The sequence below is a fragment of the Trichoderma virens genome, assembly GCF_000170995.1.
Source record: "Trichoderma virens Gv29-8 chromosome Unknown TRIVIscaffold_3, whole genome shotgun sequence".
In the NCBI taxonomy this organism is placed as follows: Eukaryota; Fungi; Ascomycota; class Sordariomycetes; order Hypocreales; family Hypocreaceae; genus Trichoderma; species Trichoderma virens.
The window spans coordinates 1,978,549-1,995,500 of record NW_014013746.1 but is presented as its reverse complement, the minus strand read 5'-3'; the positions used below and the strand labels follow the sequence as shown (position 1 = coordinate 1,995,500).

The window sequence follows — 16,952 nt, the reverse complement described above, 5'->3', positions numbered from 1 at the left end:
ATGAAGCTCTTACGAGTCGCTGCGGCGGCCGTGGTAGCTCTTATTGGGCACGCAGATGCAGTTTCAACTTTTGAGCCTGCAAGGCCCCCTGCGGCTCCCTTGGCCGTCAGAGCACCTTACCTGAATGTCTGGCTCAATGGTCAAACCAATGGACAGCCGAGTGGTTACCTCGCCGGCCAATGGCCTAGATATTGGACGTATGTACGCTCATTTTAAGTTCCCCTTTGCCAAGCCGAAAGAAATTTATGAGGTACTAAGCAACTGGAATAGACAAGGAATCCAGGCATGGCAAGGATTCATCAGGGTGGACGGGAAGGCCTACAACTGGATGGGAGGGGCCCCAGGTGCGGGTAATGTCGACCAACAGTCGCTCAAGTACACATCTACTAGGACAACGTTCACCATGAATGTGGGAGGACAAGTCCAGATGATTGCCGAGTTTTTCTCTCCGGTGTACCCGGATGACCTGAGGAGGCAATCTATCCCATTTTCATACCTTAAAATCTCGACGGCGTCTTTGGACGGGCGTTCGCATCATGTCCAAATCTATGCTGATGTGTCAGGGGGTAAGTAACTATGACCGGAAACACGAGGGCATGGCTAATAGGCCGATAGAATGGGCATCCGGCGATAGTTCACAGACTATACAGTGGGAGCACCAGGCTGGAGGCGGGATACGTTCTCACAAATTTTATCGCCAAAATCAAGAGGCGTTCAGAGAGGCCAATGACCAAGCCTCGTGGGGCAACTGGTATTGGTCGACTGGGGACATTGTAAGTTTAATGCCACATGCCTCTCATGAATGAAATGCTGACCCCATTTTCAGAGGGGTTTAACATATCAAATTGGTCAAGATACCGTTGTCCGCGGCCAATTCTTGTCCAACGGCACACTTACTGGCCATATTGACACGGATTATCGGGCAGTGAATGATCGATGGTAAGATGTGTTGCTCCAATAAGATGACGGCAAGATTACTGAACTGAACTATAGGCCTGTCTTTGCGTTTTCGCGCGATCTGGGTGCGGTTGGGAGGAGCGGTTCTGCCTCGACTCTATTTACCATTGGTATTGCCCAAGATGATGCCATCTTATTCCAGGGCCAAGGCAATTCTCCCGAACAGGTTCCTTCACTCTGGACAAACTACTTTGATGAGGAAGATCTTGCGCCATTCTTTTACAAGGACTACAGCTACGCCAGCCAGTATGCTACCAATTTCGACAACCGTGTGGCACGGGATTCCATCGCTGCCGGCGGCCAGGATTACCTTACCATCACGAGTCTTGCGGTCCGCCAAGCCTTTGGCGCTCTTCAATATACGGGCACTCCAGACAATGTCAGAGTCTTTCTAAAAGAAATCAGCTCCAACAGTGATATCCAGACGGTTGACGTCATCTTTCCGACCTGGCCCATCATGTTGTACCTCGATCCCAATCTCATCAAATATACTCTGTCGCCTCTCCTCGAGAACCAAGAAAGCGGCCACTACCCCAACAAATATGCGATACATGACCTTGGCAGGTTCCCGCAAGCTTTAGGCTACCCTCAGGGCAATGACGAGGCCATGCCCTTGGAGGAATGCGGCAACATGATTATCATGATGCTTTCTTACGCCCAGAAAACGGGAGATGTGGACTATCTCAAACAACACTGGGCTCTAATGGCTCAATGGGCCGAGTATCTCATTGAAGATGCCAAGATTCCAGCAAATCAACTGTCAACCGATGATTTCGCGGGCCATCTTGCGTGAGTGTTTCCCCCATCGATTATTGCCGAATGAGTGCGTGCTTATATATCAAACCCAATAGGAATCAAACCAACCTTGCCATCAAAGGCATAATTGCCCTGGAGGCTATGTCTCGCATTGCTAGCCTCACCGGCCACAGTTACCTATCTGCAAACTACTCGAATATTGCCAAAGATTACCTCGGTTTTTGGTCTCGCCACGGCATCAACCGCGCCTCTGTTCCCAACCACAGCGTGCTTCAATATGATTCAGCTGCGACGTATGGTGAGTTTTGCTGCCCCTAGTTGCATTCCTGCAGGACCTGGTTGCCGTTGCTGACGAACCATTGTAATGTACAAGGCCTGTTGTACAACCTGTACCCCGACAAGGCTCTTGGGCTCAAGTTCATTCCTCAGTCTGTCTACGACATGCAGAGCGACTTCTACAAGACAAAGGCCAACAAATACGGGGTCATCCTCGACACACGCGGCACGCTAACCAAGACTGACTGGGAAATGTTTGCTGCAGCAGTGGCTGGGCCCAGCACAAAGGCCATGTTCATCTCCTTGATTGCCAAGTGGATCAACGAGACGCCGACGTGGCGGGCTTTTACCGATCTGTATGACACGAACACGGGGGGATATCCCGGTAACCAGTTCACAGCCCGGCCAGTTGTGGGCGGTGTGTTTTCTGTGCTGGCGTTGCAGTGAAGGTTAGCGAGCCGAGGTCATGGGCACAGCAGAAATTTTTTTTTCTCTTCCAAAGTTCCTTTTTTCCAAATTTTCTTCCTCCCTATATCCGTCCCTATCCGTTGACTTGTTTTACCCCTTGATTTTTTGGGCAGGGTGCCACTGGTCTGCAGTAGCGCGCAGTTGGAAGGGAGCGGGCATATTGTACCAGCTGATTATCCACTTTTGATCTGGAAGAACATACTGTAGGAATGCGTCTGTACCCCAGTACTGTACGTAGTTGATGATACCTAGTACTCCGTAATGACAGAACCTTTGCATTAATGAGAGAGCATTGAAGGAGGCAGTGCCATCCTGCAGTGCCTATTTGTCGGCAGCATGCCATCGAGGGGTAACGGCTGCAGCGACCACGTGAAGGAATTAGACGCTGCGAAGACACGCAGAAGGGCGACGTAGACGAGAGTACTGCACTGTACAGTACATCAAGGGCAAATCGAATGGAACAAAGTGGCATTTCGCCATTTTGTCGGTGAGGCGGGGAGCTGGTCCGAGTGGTTGGAGATTCTGATGAGTGTGTGCCTGGTGATCGATCGCGCCCAATGGGGAGGCGATTGCATCTGCATGCCAGCGAGGGGCTGCATCAGGCATGTCCATGTGTCTCAGGCTCTGCAAGGATTACGAGAGGAGGGAGAAGGATTCTAGGCGCTTTGAAGAAGAGTCGAAAGGGGGGGTGTGATGCTTATTGAGGGCATAAGTTTGAAGCTCGGGTGCTTACTGACAACCTACAGGTCTCTCTTACTCTTACTTAGTTCATGCCTAACACGCATGGGATGGATGAGGTGGTATTACATCAGGCACAAGTATAGATACGAGTCCAAGTATAGGTACAGGTATAGTTCTAGAGATACTGGCACTACTACACGATGGTGCTAATTTCTCGTCGTCGTCATCATCCAGTAGCATCGCAATAATGAAAAAAAACTCGGCCCTGACCTGATCACGTTATGATGCAACGGTGATGATGAATCGCTGCTAAACAACACATGCACGCACTGGGCTGGCGATGGAGAATGCGGGGGGCGGGTTCCGCCCAGCGCAGCGCCCCTCTGCGGCGGCATTAGGGCAGCTAGGGGAGGGCTAACAGGGCTCTTAGCGGCTCAGCTTGTCCCCCTTGTCCCCTAAACCTCACCCGACCTCACCTTTGCACACCTCCGGATGGCGGAACCACAGGACCGGCCGACCGCCTTTACCGGTTCCTCCAGGTACAAGTACTCGCCGCCTCTGTGCCGGTTCTGCTCGCAGCTACCACATGACACCTCTTGGACCTGCAATCCCAGCAATTGCCTCTCTCTTTTTCGATGGGCTCCCTTACGATGGCTTCGTCGACAATTGCTGTCGTCTTATGTTAATCCCCTGATCATTTCGCCTCTGTTTTCTGTTTTCTGCTGCGTCCGTGCTTACTCTGTTGCTCTTCGTTCAACCCCCCTGTCTCGCCAATCCCACCATTTTCTCTTTAGTTTTTTTGTTGGAGAGCCATCCTGAGTTTCTCGGATTCCCGAGCTCGGAGACCGCCGGATTGTCGCGACTTGTGCTTTTGGTCCTAAAGCATGGCTCGCTTTGTCGATCTGGACGAGGAGGAGAACCAGGCGCAGCCAATGGCCGCCTGGCACGACGCCGGCAGGCCTCTCGCGTTGTCTGAGAACCGGGCCAGTGTCATGGTGGTTGGTGACGGCAATCCGACGCGCCGCTTTCCTCCCAGCAGGAAGAGCACCATGACGGAGATGCTGCAGCAAGAAAGCGCATCTAGATCTGGCAAAGGAAACAAGTTGATGGCTCACAGTGCCATGGGAGAGGCGTTTCAGTGCTATCCGTATGACGTCCCAGCACCCATCCTTCTTACACGCTGCAGAGAAGAAGACTAACGACTTTGTCGCCAATTTAGCATCGTCTTTGGCATTGTGTCCAACATTGACCTCAACACTCTCGACGCATTGGCCCGCTCGAGCCGTGTAATCCACGATGGCTTGATCCAATACCGAGAGAGCCTTAAGTGCGCGACGCTGCGCTGCTCCAACAATGATCTGCCGGTCGATCCAGAACAGACACTGCGATACCGCGCGAGAGCGGGTTCCTGGAATTATGGCATGGAAGATGGTCGCAACTCCAACGCGAAGGCAGGCCCCTGCGCTCGCGACCTGGTGACCGAGTGTAGGCGATGCGCCGACATCATTTGCAGGGTGAGCTTCAGCCTTTTATCCATGGTTTTTGTCGTTGATGACGCATACAACGGGGATCGTCTTCCATCTACAGCAGTTGCTAACATTGAGCGCTAGAATTGTGTTATCAAGCCCCCTGTTAATCTTTCGACTGCCCTGCGCGAGCGGCACCGTCGGCTGTGTGTCACTTGCGTCAAGGCTCCCATTGCGGCGCTCGCATCGCCGGCATTGGATATATCTCTGCCTCTCAGCTCCGAGGCTGTACAACGCGCAGTGTGTCAGTGCGACACCGAGGGCGTCTGGCTATGTCAGCCTTGTGGCAATGGCATCGGCAGTGCAGACCACGACTATAAAGGGTATGTTTTGCCTCAACTCCATCTCTTTGGCTTTTGTCCAAGGTATCTGCAATCCGAATCTAACGCGACTGTGAAAAAACAGCATCTGGCGTTGGCGCACCAAGTACGGTGGCTTCACTGGTATCGGAGATGGCGACCGAGGCGTAATCTGCGGCCGCGAAGAAGCCTGTCTCGCCGCTCGCGAAAAGGAGCAGGAGATTGACTGCGATGCCGAGGATGCCCGGGGTTGCACCCTAGCTCCGTGGTCGACCGGGTCCTCCTCCGGCACGCCGAGCCCGGGCCCACAGCATACCGGCACCCCCCCTGGCAACGGTTCCGGATTCCCGTTTCCCACCAACGGCACCATCGAGTCCATTGTTGAGGAGATGCGTCAGCAGCGGACGCCGTCGCCGCAGTTGGGACCGGGCTACGATAGACACGAAATCGAGGGGATTGGCGGTATCGTCAAGCGCAAGCTAGTCCGCATGGTGCGCGTGGGGGCCTGCGTGCCCGAATGGGAAGACGAAAAGGGCAGCAGCAGTAAGATCCTGTCCCGCGAAGTGAACGGCACGGTACGAAGCTGGTGCGGCTGGTGCTGGAGAGTCATTCCCGGAGACAAAGACAAGCAACAAGTTGCGAAAAAATGAGAGGGTGAGGTTACAGTAAAGGGTCAAAGGTACTAGACGGTTGGATATGGGTCGTTCTTTTTTTTTTTTCTTTTTTTTTTTTTTGGTGATGATGGCATTCCTTTTCTCTCTCTCTCTCTCTCTGTCCTTTCTATCGTATAAAGGCGTTTTTATCTGGGATGATTATATAGCAATTGCTTCTCCGTTGAGTGCTTTGCTCAACGATAATGGCGGCGTCACAATTAGAGAAGGAAATCTCTCACTCAACTCAACGGGGTTTTGCTCGTATCATGAATGTGTATGATGCAATGTTCGTCATGAAATCTTTATCTCAAGCTTTGTATATCGTACACCACGCTCAGTCCTTTTCACCCTCCTCCAATGCCCAATTCCTCTTTATACACATGCTCGTGTCAAACATGATATCTTGTCAATGCCACAACGTCCCAAGCCATCCGAAGCTGTATATTCGCCTTGATCTATACAAACAGCTCTTTTGCCCTCCTCTGCCCGATTCTTCCACACAACTCATCCAAACCCTTATAACTCGCCCCGATACAGCATCTCGGCTCTCCTCTTCCGGTCCTCCCTCGCCTGTGTCCTCTTGGGTCCCCATCTCTCCATCTTCCTCTCCATCTTGCCCTTCAGCCACTGCAAATGCTCTGGCGGCGCCGGCGCAGCCATCTGCACAAAGACAGTTGAGCACTCAAACTTGCGAGCAAGCTTCTGCACGCTCCACGTCAGGGGATCCTCGTTGCGCAGGCGGCGCATCTCCTCAATGTGCTCCTTGGTCAGGTTGTACTTTGCCTCGCGGCGCTTGTAGCGCATCTCCGGGGGCAGCTCGCCGTTTGCTTGTGAGTAGGCCGTTGGGTCGTTTGAGCTGCTGCGGAGGCGCATGATGGCGAGGCGGCGCGGGTCGTTGCGCGGCAGGAAGATGAAGGGCGTGTGCTCGGGCGAGGCCTCTGACGCGGGCGGGTTGTAGATGATGGAGTCGTCGGCGGGGAAGGCGGCGGTGCGCGAGGGCAGGAAGGAGTCGTGGGGAGCCATCTTGAGGGCTCGCTTGGTGCGGGCCGTGGTCTTGTGGCCGCGGGAGGAGGTGAGCGGGAGGGAGACGGCGGCTGTGGCTGCTGCTCTGGGGGTGGAGAGGCAGCGGAGGGGATTGAGCAGCTGGGAGGCCGGCCGGAGGAGAGAGCGAAGATCCATGATGAACTGTGGTTTTCAAAGGTGGGATGATGTGTGGTGCTGAGGCTTTGTGCGGGGGATCCTCCCAATGGCGCTGGGAATCGGCTGGCGAGGCAGGAGAATGCCGGGATCTTGAGATTGGGGGCAATCTCTGGCGGATAGATCGACCAGACGGCGGCGAGATTCGTGGCTGCGTGGGTGCCCCGTGGTATCCAATATCGACCGACTGCTTGTCGTTTCTGCGCTTTTGGCATCTAAGTGAAGGTTTTTGCAACGGACGATGTATGGTTACGTAAGTGATGCTTAGCTAAGGTGCTTGATTGAGATGCATGTCACGTGGGGCATTTGATGTTAACTCTCAGTGATACTACTAGCTAGGTACCTATGAAGAGATGTAATTGAGAATTTGGGTTGTATTCTATGGCATGTATGACGATAATTTGATAATCATGCTTGAAATGTAGATGTTCTTCATTTGAAATTCGCCGCCGAAGGGACCTGTTATTGCGATGAAACACGGCGATTTTGGAAACGTGAGCTTCATCGATCTGCAGTCGGCTTACTAACACCATCTTGGAGATCATCGACACTCTAACGACTATCTAGGCATAAACATATCATCTGAACAATCCTGACGAATTTGGACGACGGACATGTGCTACCGCTTCGAAGCGTTCTAACGGATGAGGATGCCAGGCACATGTGCAACATCCAGCGGAAGAGCTCCCTCGTCTGGACACGGCAGGATATTTGCTGCTCCAGTCAGCACGCTCCACGATGATGCTCACTTCTCACCGCGGAACAGCCAAACTAGCAGTCGGGGACCTTGCATAGTGCCATGTGACGTCGGCAGCCTCAGTGGATGCTAGCCGCATTATCTCACCAAGGTACTTTTTTTCTTCTTCTTCTCTTGTTCGCTCTCCCTGGAGGCCGTCAGCTGGTGGGTGCTGAAGCTTGTCGAGATGACTATGGAGTATCAAAGACTCAGCACCTCGTATGGATCCCGCTTTGCTACTTTCGACTGTGGAGGATCTTTTGGGGATCCTGACGTCTAACAGAAGCGAAAAGAAATCACTTAGAGTCAATTAATCTTGACTGGCCTAGCGTTGTTCGACAAGAGGATGTGCAGCGCACGAATGGCAGGGGGAGCAATTGAATCACGATAGGAGCTAAATTGTCTCTGATACGTGATCTACAAGGTCACTATCGGCGACCTTGAAAACTCGCTGGCACAAGTACGACCAACGCTGGCGACGCATGATATGATGCGCATTGCTGCCAGGGTTTCGCAGCAACGCCCTTGTCTCGCCTTGCTCACTTACACCTCCCTCGAGGTGATGCTAGCTATCTAGCCGAGTACCGTTACGGCGTAGTTTCTTTTAGGGTGCAACCAATTACGCGGGAACATTGCCATGGTATGGGCTGTGGCTTCGGGCTGGCACGTTGGTTCAGTTGAGGGGCAGACATCACGAGGACCGAAAAAAAAAAAGAGGGAAAAGAAAACAAGCTCATTATGCATTGCACATAATGGGCTGTAATGCGTATCCGGCCGGTCGGTTGAAGTCCGAGGTCTATTTTTTGCGCTTCTCTTTTTAATTTCTGATTCTGTCCGAGTGGATGGTGCCGTAATGGCGGATGTCTCTCGATGACATGCGTGGATTGTCGTTGCTGGAGAGGCCATGTGAGTCGCAAGGATCGAAGCTCTTGTTTCGAGATGGCCATTAGACATTGGCCCAGCAATTATTTAAACGAGGTATTCAATACCAGCACAGAATGCTCGAGCGCATCCCTCATTCACACGGGGCGCAAAAGAGGGGGCCGATGAGGCTGAACCATGAGGTGCGTGTAAGTCGTAGACAAAAAGTCTCAATACCACCGTGCATCTCGTCAAGACTCGAGTCCCTGGAGATTGAGGTGGTACCGGAACGGTGATATGGGATACCCCGGAGATGGGGTTGGTGCGTCCTTTACTGAATGCCAGAGATGATGAAAAATGAAGATGAAAGAAGAAAAGTAAAGAAAAAAGTGAATCACATGGTAGCACTTGTGGGAGCCTAGCGAGCCAAGATGAGGCCGAAAATGGCACAGATGTGCGAAGGTGGTCTGCATTTAGCAACCCGTCCATTTCCCTGCTGCCACGTCGAGCCGATGCAATGAATATCAAATACACTACACTACACTATACCCAGGTGGTTGTGAAAAGGCCTCGGCGCAAAAGCCAATGGCCGGCGATTGCAGAATCGGCGGTGCGGGAGCCTCGCATCAATCCGTGTCATTGTGCATTGCCGGCGTCTTGATCCAATGTTTCTTGTGGTGGTACTCCGTGGCACTGGGGCTTCAGGCACTTCAGGTCCTTCAGGTACGGGCGGCGCAGGTACACGAGGGTACAAGCGGGACACAGATGGAGGGACCTGCAACAAGAGCTGGGTGCACCAAAAAGGCTGCTGTGCCGCAGATGACGCAGTACCGTGTACGCGCTGCCACTTGGCTGCGGCCGCGATCAACGCCGGGTGGGTGCTGCGCATCAGAGGTACTCGGTACCTGGAGCATGTACGTCACAACGGCGGCGGTTCAAGCCGGCATGTCTTGAAAGGTCGCTTCCGCTTCCCTGGGTGTCTGGAATTCTCCCCTCATCACAAGTCGTCACAATCCTTCGCCATCGGCTGCGACTCTCGAGGTTTCGGCGTCATCTCATCTTGCATCTCGTCTGCCACCATCCCTTGGGATTGATTTTCATCTGCTCGCAGGGGATTCAGCAGAGAGATCAGTTCAATCAAAAAAGTGAATCGCCCTTCCCTTCACTTTCATCCCAGATACCGTGACAGAACGGCACCAAGTCCCGTCTGCTATCCACCAGACACCCCAGCTCTTCCCAGCTTCGCAGGTCCACCAACGGACCGCCGACCTGTTCCCCCATCTAGCGGGATCGCTGCGTTCTAAACCAGTCCAAGCCTCTGTGTCTGCGTCACGCTGCCTGTGCGAGTCTGGCCCCCAAATCAAGCACAAGAGACAAGACGCAGCAGAAACGGCACCTCGAAACCAAAGCTCCCACGGCCTGGCTGGTGGTTTGGCGCCTGTCACACCAAAAGCAGTCTCTTGCGCACTCAGCGGGTCCGTTCGTGTCATCTGAGGAACGACAGCGGCCCCCCCAGCAGGTACGACGTGCGAAGCAGCATTTGCTTCACCAATATTGGTCGCCACCCCCGTCTGTCTTCTTCCCCTTCGCAGGGCAGCGGCGAATGGCGGCCCTTGAATCGCCTAACCGTCGTGCGTGCCGATAAAACACTCGTCAATTCTCTCTTTTCCTCCTCATCCTCATACCATCACCGCCCTCATCTTCATCCTCAAACGTCTCTTCATCGCCTGTCTGTCCTTTCCTTGTTTCCACCGATCATCGTCTCTCCTGTCGATCGCGCAACACGGTCCTTGTGGTCTGCGTCTTTCATTCCTTGACGACAGCACTTCGTACATCGTACTAAAACCGAGCCCGTCTCCGTTGTTCCAACGACCATTCCCGTAAATCAGCAGACGCGTGCGTCTTTGCTCACCTGGCATCCTGTCGACTGCCAGCACCTCCCATAATGAGCCTCGCTGAACCAGCTCAAATCAATCCCACCGCCATTGCCGGCGACCGACGGAGCACAATGGCCGACGAGAGGAGCGTTGGCGGCGATTCAACGCCACGAGCGATTGATGGCACATCATCCGACCGTCTGGTGGAGCAGTTCAAGAAGGAGAGCAAGAGTAAGAAGCGAAGCCTTTTCGGCTTCGGCAAGAAGAAGATGGACGCTTCCCCCAAGGCTGGCCCTGGAACCGAGAGCCCGAGTGTCGCCAAGGGACCGTCAAAAACATCCACCGCTCGCTCTGCCGCTCGATCAACCACGTCGCCAATCCAGCTCACCCATGGCGACCATCCGTTTGCCCCTGTTTCTCCAACCCGTGCGTTCTCCGGCTCTCCGAGAATATCCTCCCCTGCAACCTCCCAGATATTCGAACGTGATGTGCAAGACTACTCCATCTTGAAATCCTCGTCTCCAGCCATTCCAAGCCACATCCAGACGGAGAACCATATCCCTCCCGTCCTGGATGACGCGTCAGAAGCAATCACCAACAACAGCTTGGATCCCGATAGCGTTGAGATTGTTACACACGCTTCGCACCAGCCTGCTTCGGCAGTCGTCCCCGGCACAAGCGCCATCCACACCCCGTACGATCAAGTCTCGACTGATTGGGCTACAGAGCTCGCCTCATTTGCAAACCGCATTGGTTTCCCAGCCGATAGCGCGTCCAACTACGGCTCTCTTGACTCTGCTGATGTGCGCCGCCTCTCATTCATCTCGTTTGCAGATGTTGTTCAGGCGGAACACAGCGGCCACCACCTGCCCTCCATGTCGTCTCGAGATAACATGCACATTGTCGGTCTCACGTCACTTTCTGCATCAGCCATGAACCGATCGCCATCACCCATTCGTTCGCCAGTCTCCAGCCAGGGCCCTGGAACTAGCCCGCCAACAAGCAATCCCGGCAGCATAAAAGGTTTGGATATGAGCCCGTCAAGGAAACCGATAGGCAGCCCAGGCAGCGGACATTATACTCTCGCGACGCCCGGAGAACTCAACATCGAGACAATGAGCCAGGCACTGAAACGCACAGGAAGCCGAGACTTTAACAGCAGCGTGCGCAGCAATCCTCAGAGCCCTATTGAGGCGCCGGGTTCGCGATAAGGGGAAGACGAAGGGGGAAAGCTTGAGCAATATGCTACAAGCTGGGCATTATAGCCCACCAAGGCGAGCCTTTTCTTTTTACAAGTTCGATTTCTACCATCTTTAATTCTCCTCGTCAATTTGTACGAGCGGGCTTCTTTTCTTCAGCCATGTTATTTTATTCGCCATTGCTAGCTGCACGCAAGCAATACCAAATTTGGACAATCGAGGGTTGCTAGGAGTTGGAAGAGACATGTTTAAATCCGGCGCTGAGCTGCGGGGTGGCCCTTGAGTGGCTTTTTTCCTATCTTCTCTTCTTTGGTTTGCTTCTTCTATTTCTCTTTTCTTTTTTGCTTATGGAGAACAGGAAGTTGCTCCTTTTATCTGCACAACGTGAAAAGACGGGATGATTATTGACTGCTATGGGATGAATTTTGATTACCTTTTCTTTTTTTTTACTTTTTTTTTTGCAGGCAAGCTCGGTGCGAAGGAGTGGGTTGTAGCTTGTTTTATATGCCGATTACTTGAATGATTATACTAAGAATGAAGAGAATTGAAACAAAGTATATCTGAGTTACTCTTGGCTGATGGTCGTCATTGCTCTAGTGATTTGTGCTTATTCGTTATGAAAAGAATGCTCTCAATGTGCTGACTGCGTATCTCCGCAACGACCACATGCCGTCTATTTCAACCAATCTGCACATCAGTATTTCTGATAATGCTATATAACACTAAGCACGGAGCACTATATTAGCATCCTCCGTCCACATGTCAGTGCCACCCATGCGGCAGGAGGGAAAAGACACGATGCCCATGATATGCATGCACGTCGAGTCATTTCTATCTAGTTGCCCCCCCCCCCCCCCCCGAAGAAAATCGCTAACGATGCCGGGGGGTGCTGTTCCCACAGAGATCCATCGGACTGGGTCTTTTGGGAAAATGGAGAAAACGAGACAGCCACCAAACTTTTTTTTTTTTTTTTGTAATGAGGGAGTGAAAAATAAGGCGAATGGATTTCATTTGTCGGGCTGTGCTGCTGCTGCTGCAGAGTCAGTTGAGCGCATTGAGGGACATGAGGCCATTTTTTCGCTTCGTTGGCGGGTGGAAACAGGACTTTTTGGGTTTTATTATCCCTCTTTTATGTGTATGGATGAGTGAGGTCTTTTTTTTTTTTTTTTTTTTTTTTGCGCAGCTTTCTACGGTAATGTTGCTACGGTTGTTACGGAGTGCTATTTCATGTCACATGTCTGTATATTTTTCGGACTTTGTTCTCCGTAGGACGTAATACGAGTAACATGATTTCTCGCCACGATGAGAAGAAAAATGGAATGAATTAAAATTTTCGTGTCGCGTGCTGGAGGGCATAATGTTTCAGATTGTGGAGATTCGAGTAAAACGTGTCAGACTTTTTTTTTTCTTTCTTTCTTCATTTCATCCTTTTTTTTTCTCGGGTCAGCTTATGTGGTTAGATGTGTGTCGGAGTGGTTTCAGATTGAGAGGAAAGCTGTTTGTGATGAATCGGACGGTATATTGCAGCTCGCTACCGCCTACCAGGGACTATTCATTTCGTTTGAAATGAGGCGGTGGTTTGTGCCTTGGGGATGCAAATTGGGTATTGGGTATTGGCTGTATTAAGATTGAAGATAAACGTGGCATTAATGTCTTACATAGTACAAGAGTGAAATGGCCTGAAAAGAATTTGAGGCTAATCAAACGACCCTGCATCCAATGCTACGCTTCAATTCAACAGCCAGGAACGCCCGTATGATTGGCCCCCAATTGGCCCCCTTCGGCCACCCTCCGTCAAAAAGTCAATAGTACGACAAAGGAGTCTCTCTTCGCCCTCAATTCATGGCCGGTACTGTTACGGTACTCCGTTTCCAAGCAGGCGAGACGGGTGCCACAGTAGCTCGCATGCATGTCTCGCAGCGGGAATTACTGGCTCCTGTCCTACGACGGACTGAGGCCTCTCAGTTTATTACAGGCACACATCGTGCTACTTGGCACACGAGATAGTCCGGCTTTTAACGCCTCATCTTATATTATCCAGAGTGTGCCCAGGCGGTAGTTGGACCAGCTAGATCCTTGATTCGCAACAAGATCCTGTTTCGTCCCTCCCGTTGTCGCTCACTCCTTTTTCCCAGTCGTCTATCGCGTCAACCATGGCATAAATAATCATCGAGAAAAAAAATCAACCCATCCAGAATGACCATCTGACCGATCCAAGGACGCTACCAGGGACAGGCCCTCCAGCCTCTAGCGGAACCACACCGTAAACAGCCTGGGCCACGGAGCACGCCCCTCTCCAGAGAAGAAAAAGAAATAAAGAAAAAAAAAAATAGTAATAACCCTTTAACCCTTGCTGGGCTGGTATCTGTGGGGGTGGCTTCTGGTTCAACTGCGAGTGAGTGCCGGCTGTACCTGGTCCGTCTCTCCTCGAGAGGTGGTCAGAAATGCTGCTTGGGAATAGCAGCAGTACTAGTCCGGAGAACTACTACCATCCAGGTAATAGCTGTACCATGGACGAGGTTCGGAGAAGCCATGACGGGGATTAGCTTGGGAATGATGATCCTTGGGTCACTCCCCGACCTGAGATCCAAGCCGACGGTTCGCTCACGAGGGCTCACCGACGAGCCCCAGCATAGATATGGAGTTGCGTACGCAAGAGTCAAGGTTCGAGAACAACGTCCAGCACACCGCTTTTGATGACGCAGAGGATTTCCCTTTCCCGGGTGGCAACATTCATCATGCAAGATAGGAGTTTGTAATTAGTAGAATAGCCTCTGGACTCGCAGACAACTTTGTCTTTCAGGTAGTACCAGTACCAGCTCTTCAAAGTGGCCACTGCACTGTATCAATTCTTCATCGTCTTTGCCAGGAGATGGTAACCAGCTCGTCCGATTTATAATTAGCATGACGTTGTCTTGGGGGCGCTGACAGGTGCTAGAGCATCTGTCGAGCATTGATGCTGTTCTGATCCATGTCGTGCTCCAAGCTCCACCGTGACGCCACTAGCCAGCGAGCCAGACATGGTGCTGATGGGCTTACGGCAGTTTGATGCGATAGCTTCGATGCTGGCCTCTTGTCAAGTCGACCAGCTGCGTTCCGTGCAATGTTGCCGCAGTTGCCACCGTCATTGTTCGGGCTCGTCCGGATGTTCCAATGCTTCGGTGCAGGCGCTTCAACGGGGCGTCATCTGTATAACGCATCACTAGCCGCAGGTAAGATTGTGGTCGCACGAAGCTCCGTTAATACAAGACGGGTACACTCACTGACACAAGCTCACACGTATCATCATCATCAGCCGCTAGGCTCCGGCCCTGGCGAGGAACATGACATGGACAGGCAGACGAGAGCGAGCAGTGGCGTCCGGCCACCAGCTAGCAGCCCAAGATTGATTTAATTCCGTGGCCTCCTTCTCTAATTTAGGCGGAACGAAACACGGGTCGGTACGGCTGGAGATAGATTTGCTAGTGAGGACGCATCCCGTTGATGACGGCCTGCTTGCACCAAGTATCAAAGTCGCCTGCGCTCAGCAGGGAGGCTTTAGTCCGGTGATACCCTGAGTGGTGTCATGTTGCCTATTGCCGGTAGCCTGCAGCCTGGTGACAGTTGTTGAGTAAAGGAGTAAGAATAGCAGCAGTTGCTCGGGGTAGTACAGAGTACCTAGGAGTAATACGCGGCGCGGTGTAGAATGTAAGATCCACGGAGCATCGCGTGTGTCGATTGACAGCCTCGGGCTGAGCAAGAGGCGTCTTCCAGGGACAGGAAGGCTGCAACAGAGCATTGATCCTTCTCAAGTACTGCTGACGGCCTCTTCCGCCTCTCCCATCAGGAAAAAAAAAACATTCACCTTTGTTCCATTTCTCTTCTCTGCACCCATCCATCTCGCCTCTCTCCCTCGCTCGTATTTCAATTGGATATCTGTTGGTCACTTTTCGGCCGGCTCCTCTCAGCTGTCGTTAGCTTCTGGCTTCACCTGCCGGAAGTGTCCAGAAGCCCGGTAGCGGCTGTTGGAGGGGGAAAAACGAACAAGGTCTCCAAGGCAGCCAGCCCTCCATCTTTGAAAAAAAAAAAAAACCAACAGAATTGTTGGAGAAAGGGCAAGGAATTGGAATTTCCCGAAAAGCTGACAGTGGCCGAGCCAGGCAGCCGGTCGACACGAGATCAAGTCGAGCACGTCTGCTACGAGGCATCACTTGGCGGGTTTGCTGCAGCCAACGCCAAACCGTCCTCGTACATAACAAGTACGAAGTACTTGTTCGAGTGCTGTGCTGTACGATACATGGGGACTGCATCAAGTCGACAGTAGCACCGCAAAAAAAGTACACTTTTGATCCAGCATCGCGCTCGCCAAGGCCGCAGCAAGCGGATACAGAAGCTCGACGGGCCCCATCTCGCCAGTCCATTTGTCCGGCCGAACAAATCCTCCTAGAGCTGCTCTCGGTCGTCCACCGCCCAACTGGCCATCCCACCGCCCTGGTCCCGTATCCCCATGCCCGTAACCTCGCTGACAAGGGCTTCGTTGGATCGACACCGCAGCACCGCGAATGCTTGGATGCCCCAAGGGGTCCGCTCAAGGACTTTGGTTTGCGCCTGTGTCCGCTGTGGGTATCAGAGCACAGTTGCTGGGACGGACGGGCCACTAGCATCCTCACACGACGTCAAGGTCCTTCTCAGAAGCCTCCGGCGACTTTTGGCTGGAACTCTATTCCCAGGGTGTGTCCGGCATACATCCAGTACTGTGCTGGAGCTAGTGCTTGTAAGCACGCCAGAGAGACAACAGTCGACCAAGGAGCGACTACTGCCGGTGCTGCCAGGGACAAGACCACGGCTTACCACGCGAGCTGGCAAACTCTCCCTCTGTGTGTGTTGTGTATGCGTGTTTGCCAAGGGGGGAGAACCAACCGTGGGCAATCCCGCAGACAGCCTACACACACACTCACACACACTGACACAAACTCTCCCTCCTTCTCTCTCTCTCCTCGCTTCCCATCCATCGTGGGGAAGGGAACTGCGAGAACTGTACGTACTGTACCGTACTGTACATACCTACCTACTACCCAGATCCAGATCCCTCCCCTTCTGGCATCAGGTAAATTCACTCAGCGTCTTCCCGTTCCGCCGAATCAGGTCTAACTGATATCTTCGGTGCTCCGTCCACAGCACAATACATACTAGCACCTATTGCTACCCTGCTGCATCCCCATTGTGCCTCCACTCCGGCCCTGTTGCAACCCCCATCTACAGTCCCCTAGTCCGCAACGTAGCGCCGCGAACAGTCGAGAACCCCGCTACGCCCACGGCAGCGGCAGCATCGTCGGTATTGGGGCGTGAACGGCACGATACATGTACCTGAGAGTGACAAATGATAGTGATACCGGCGCAGCGGCTGTTTCAACTCGAGCGTCAAGCAGTCGTCGCACATCGCCAGACCCAGAATTCCCAAGACTGTTGGGGCGACAGCAGCACAGC

At 52.7% G+C, this 16,952-nt stretch overlaps 5 protein-coding genes across 5 annotated transcripts; 4 read left to right on the top strand and 1 right to left on the bottom strand.

Moving 5' to 3' along the window:
• TRIVIDRAFT_55059 (uncharacterized protein) lies at positions 1-2,436 on the top strand (the record flags this gene model as incomplete). The annotated part of the gene is made up of 7 exons (XM_014104422.1): positions 1-197; positions 271-566; positions 616-773; positions 827-939; positions 994-1,746; positions 1,809-2,011; positions 2,087-2,436. 7 exons carry the CDS (start codon positions 1-3, stop codon positions 2,434-2,436), a joined length of 2,070 nt encoding a protein of 689 aa, XP_013959897.1.
• A 1,916-nt stretch (positions 2,437-4,352) lies between these two features.
• TRIVIDRAFT_126432 (uncharacterized protein) lies at positions 4,353-5,589 on the top strand (the record flags this gene model as incomplete). The annotated part of the gene is made up of 4 exons (XM_014104421.1): positions 4,353-4,652; positions 4,749-4,987; positions 5,070-5,228; positions 5,262-5,589. Coding segments are annotated over 4 exons (1,026 nt in total), but the record flags the coding sequence as incomplete, so codon positions are not given.
• A 284-nt stretch (positions 5,590-5,873) lies between these two features.
• Positions 5,874-6,795, bottom strand: TRIVIDRAFT_167950 (uncharacterized protein; the record flags this gene model as incomplete). The annotated part of the gene is made up of 1 exon (XM_014104420.1): positions 5,874-6,795. One exon carries the CDS (start codon positions 6,793-6,795, stop codon positions 6,133-6,135), a length of 663 nt encoding a protein of 220 aa, XP_013959895.1.
• A 1,752-nt stretch (positions 6,796-8,547) lies between these two features.
• On the top strand, positions 8,548-9,364 carry TRIVIDRAFT_62359 (uncharacterized protein; the record flags this gene model as incomplete). The annotated part of the gene is made up of 3 exons (XM_014104419.1): positions 8,548-8,619; positions 8,833-8,875; positions 8,964-9,364. 3 exons carry the CDS (start codon positions 8,548-8,550, stop codon positions 9,362-9,364), a joined length of 516 nt encoding a protein of 171 aa, XP_013959894.1.
• A 652-nt stretch (positions 9,365-10,016) lies between these two features.
• TRIVIDRAFT_177694 (Hypothetical protein) lies at positions 10,017-11,498 on the top strand (the record flags this gene model as incomplete). Its single annotated transcript, XM_014104418.1, has 1 exon — positions 10,017-11,498. One exon carries the CDS (start codon positions 10,356-10,358, stop codon positions 11,496-11,498), a length of 1,143 nt encoding a protein of 380 aa, XP_013959893.1.
• Positions 11,499-16,952: the final 5,454 nt, after the last annotated feature.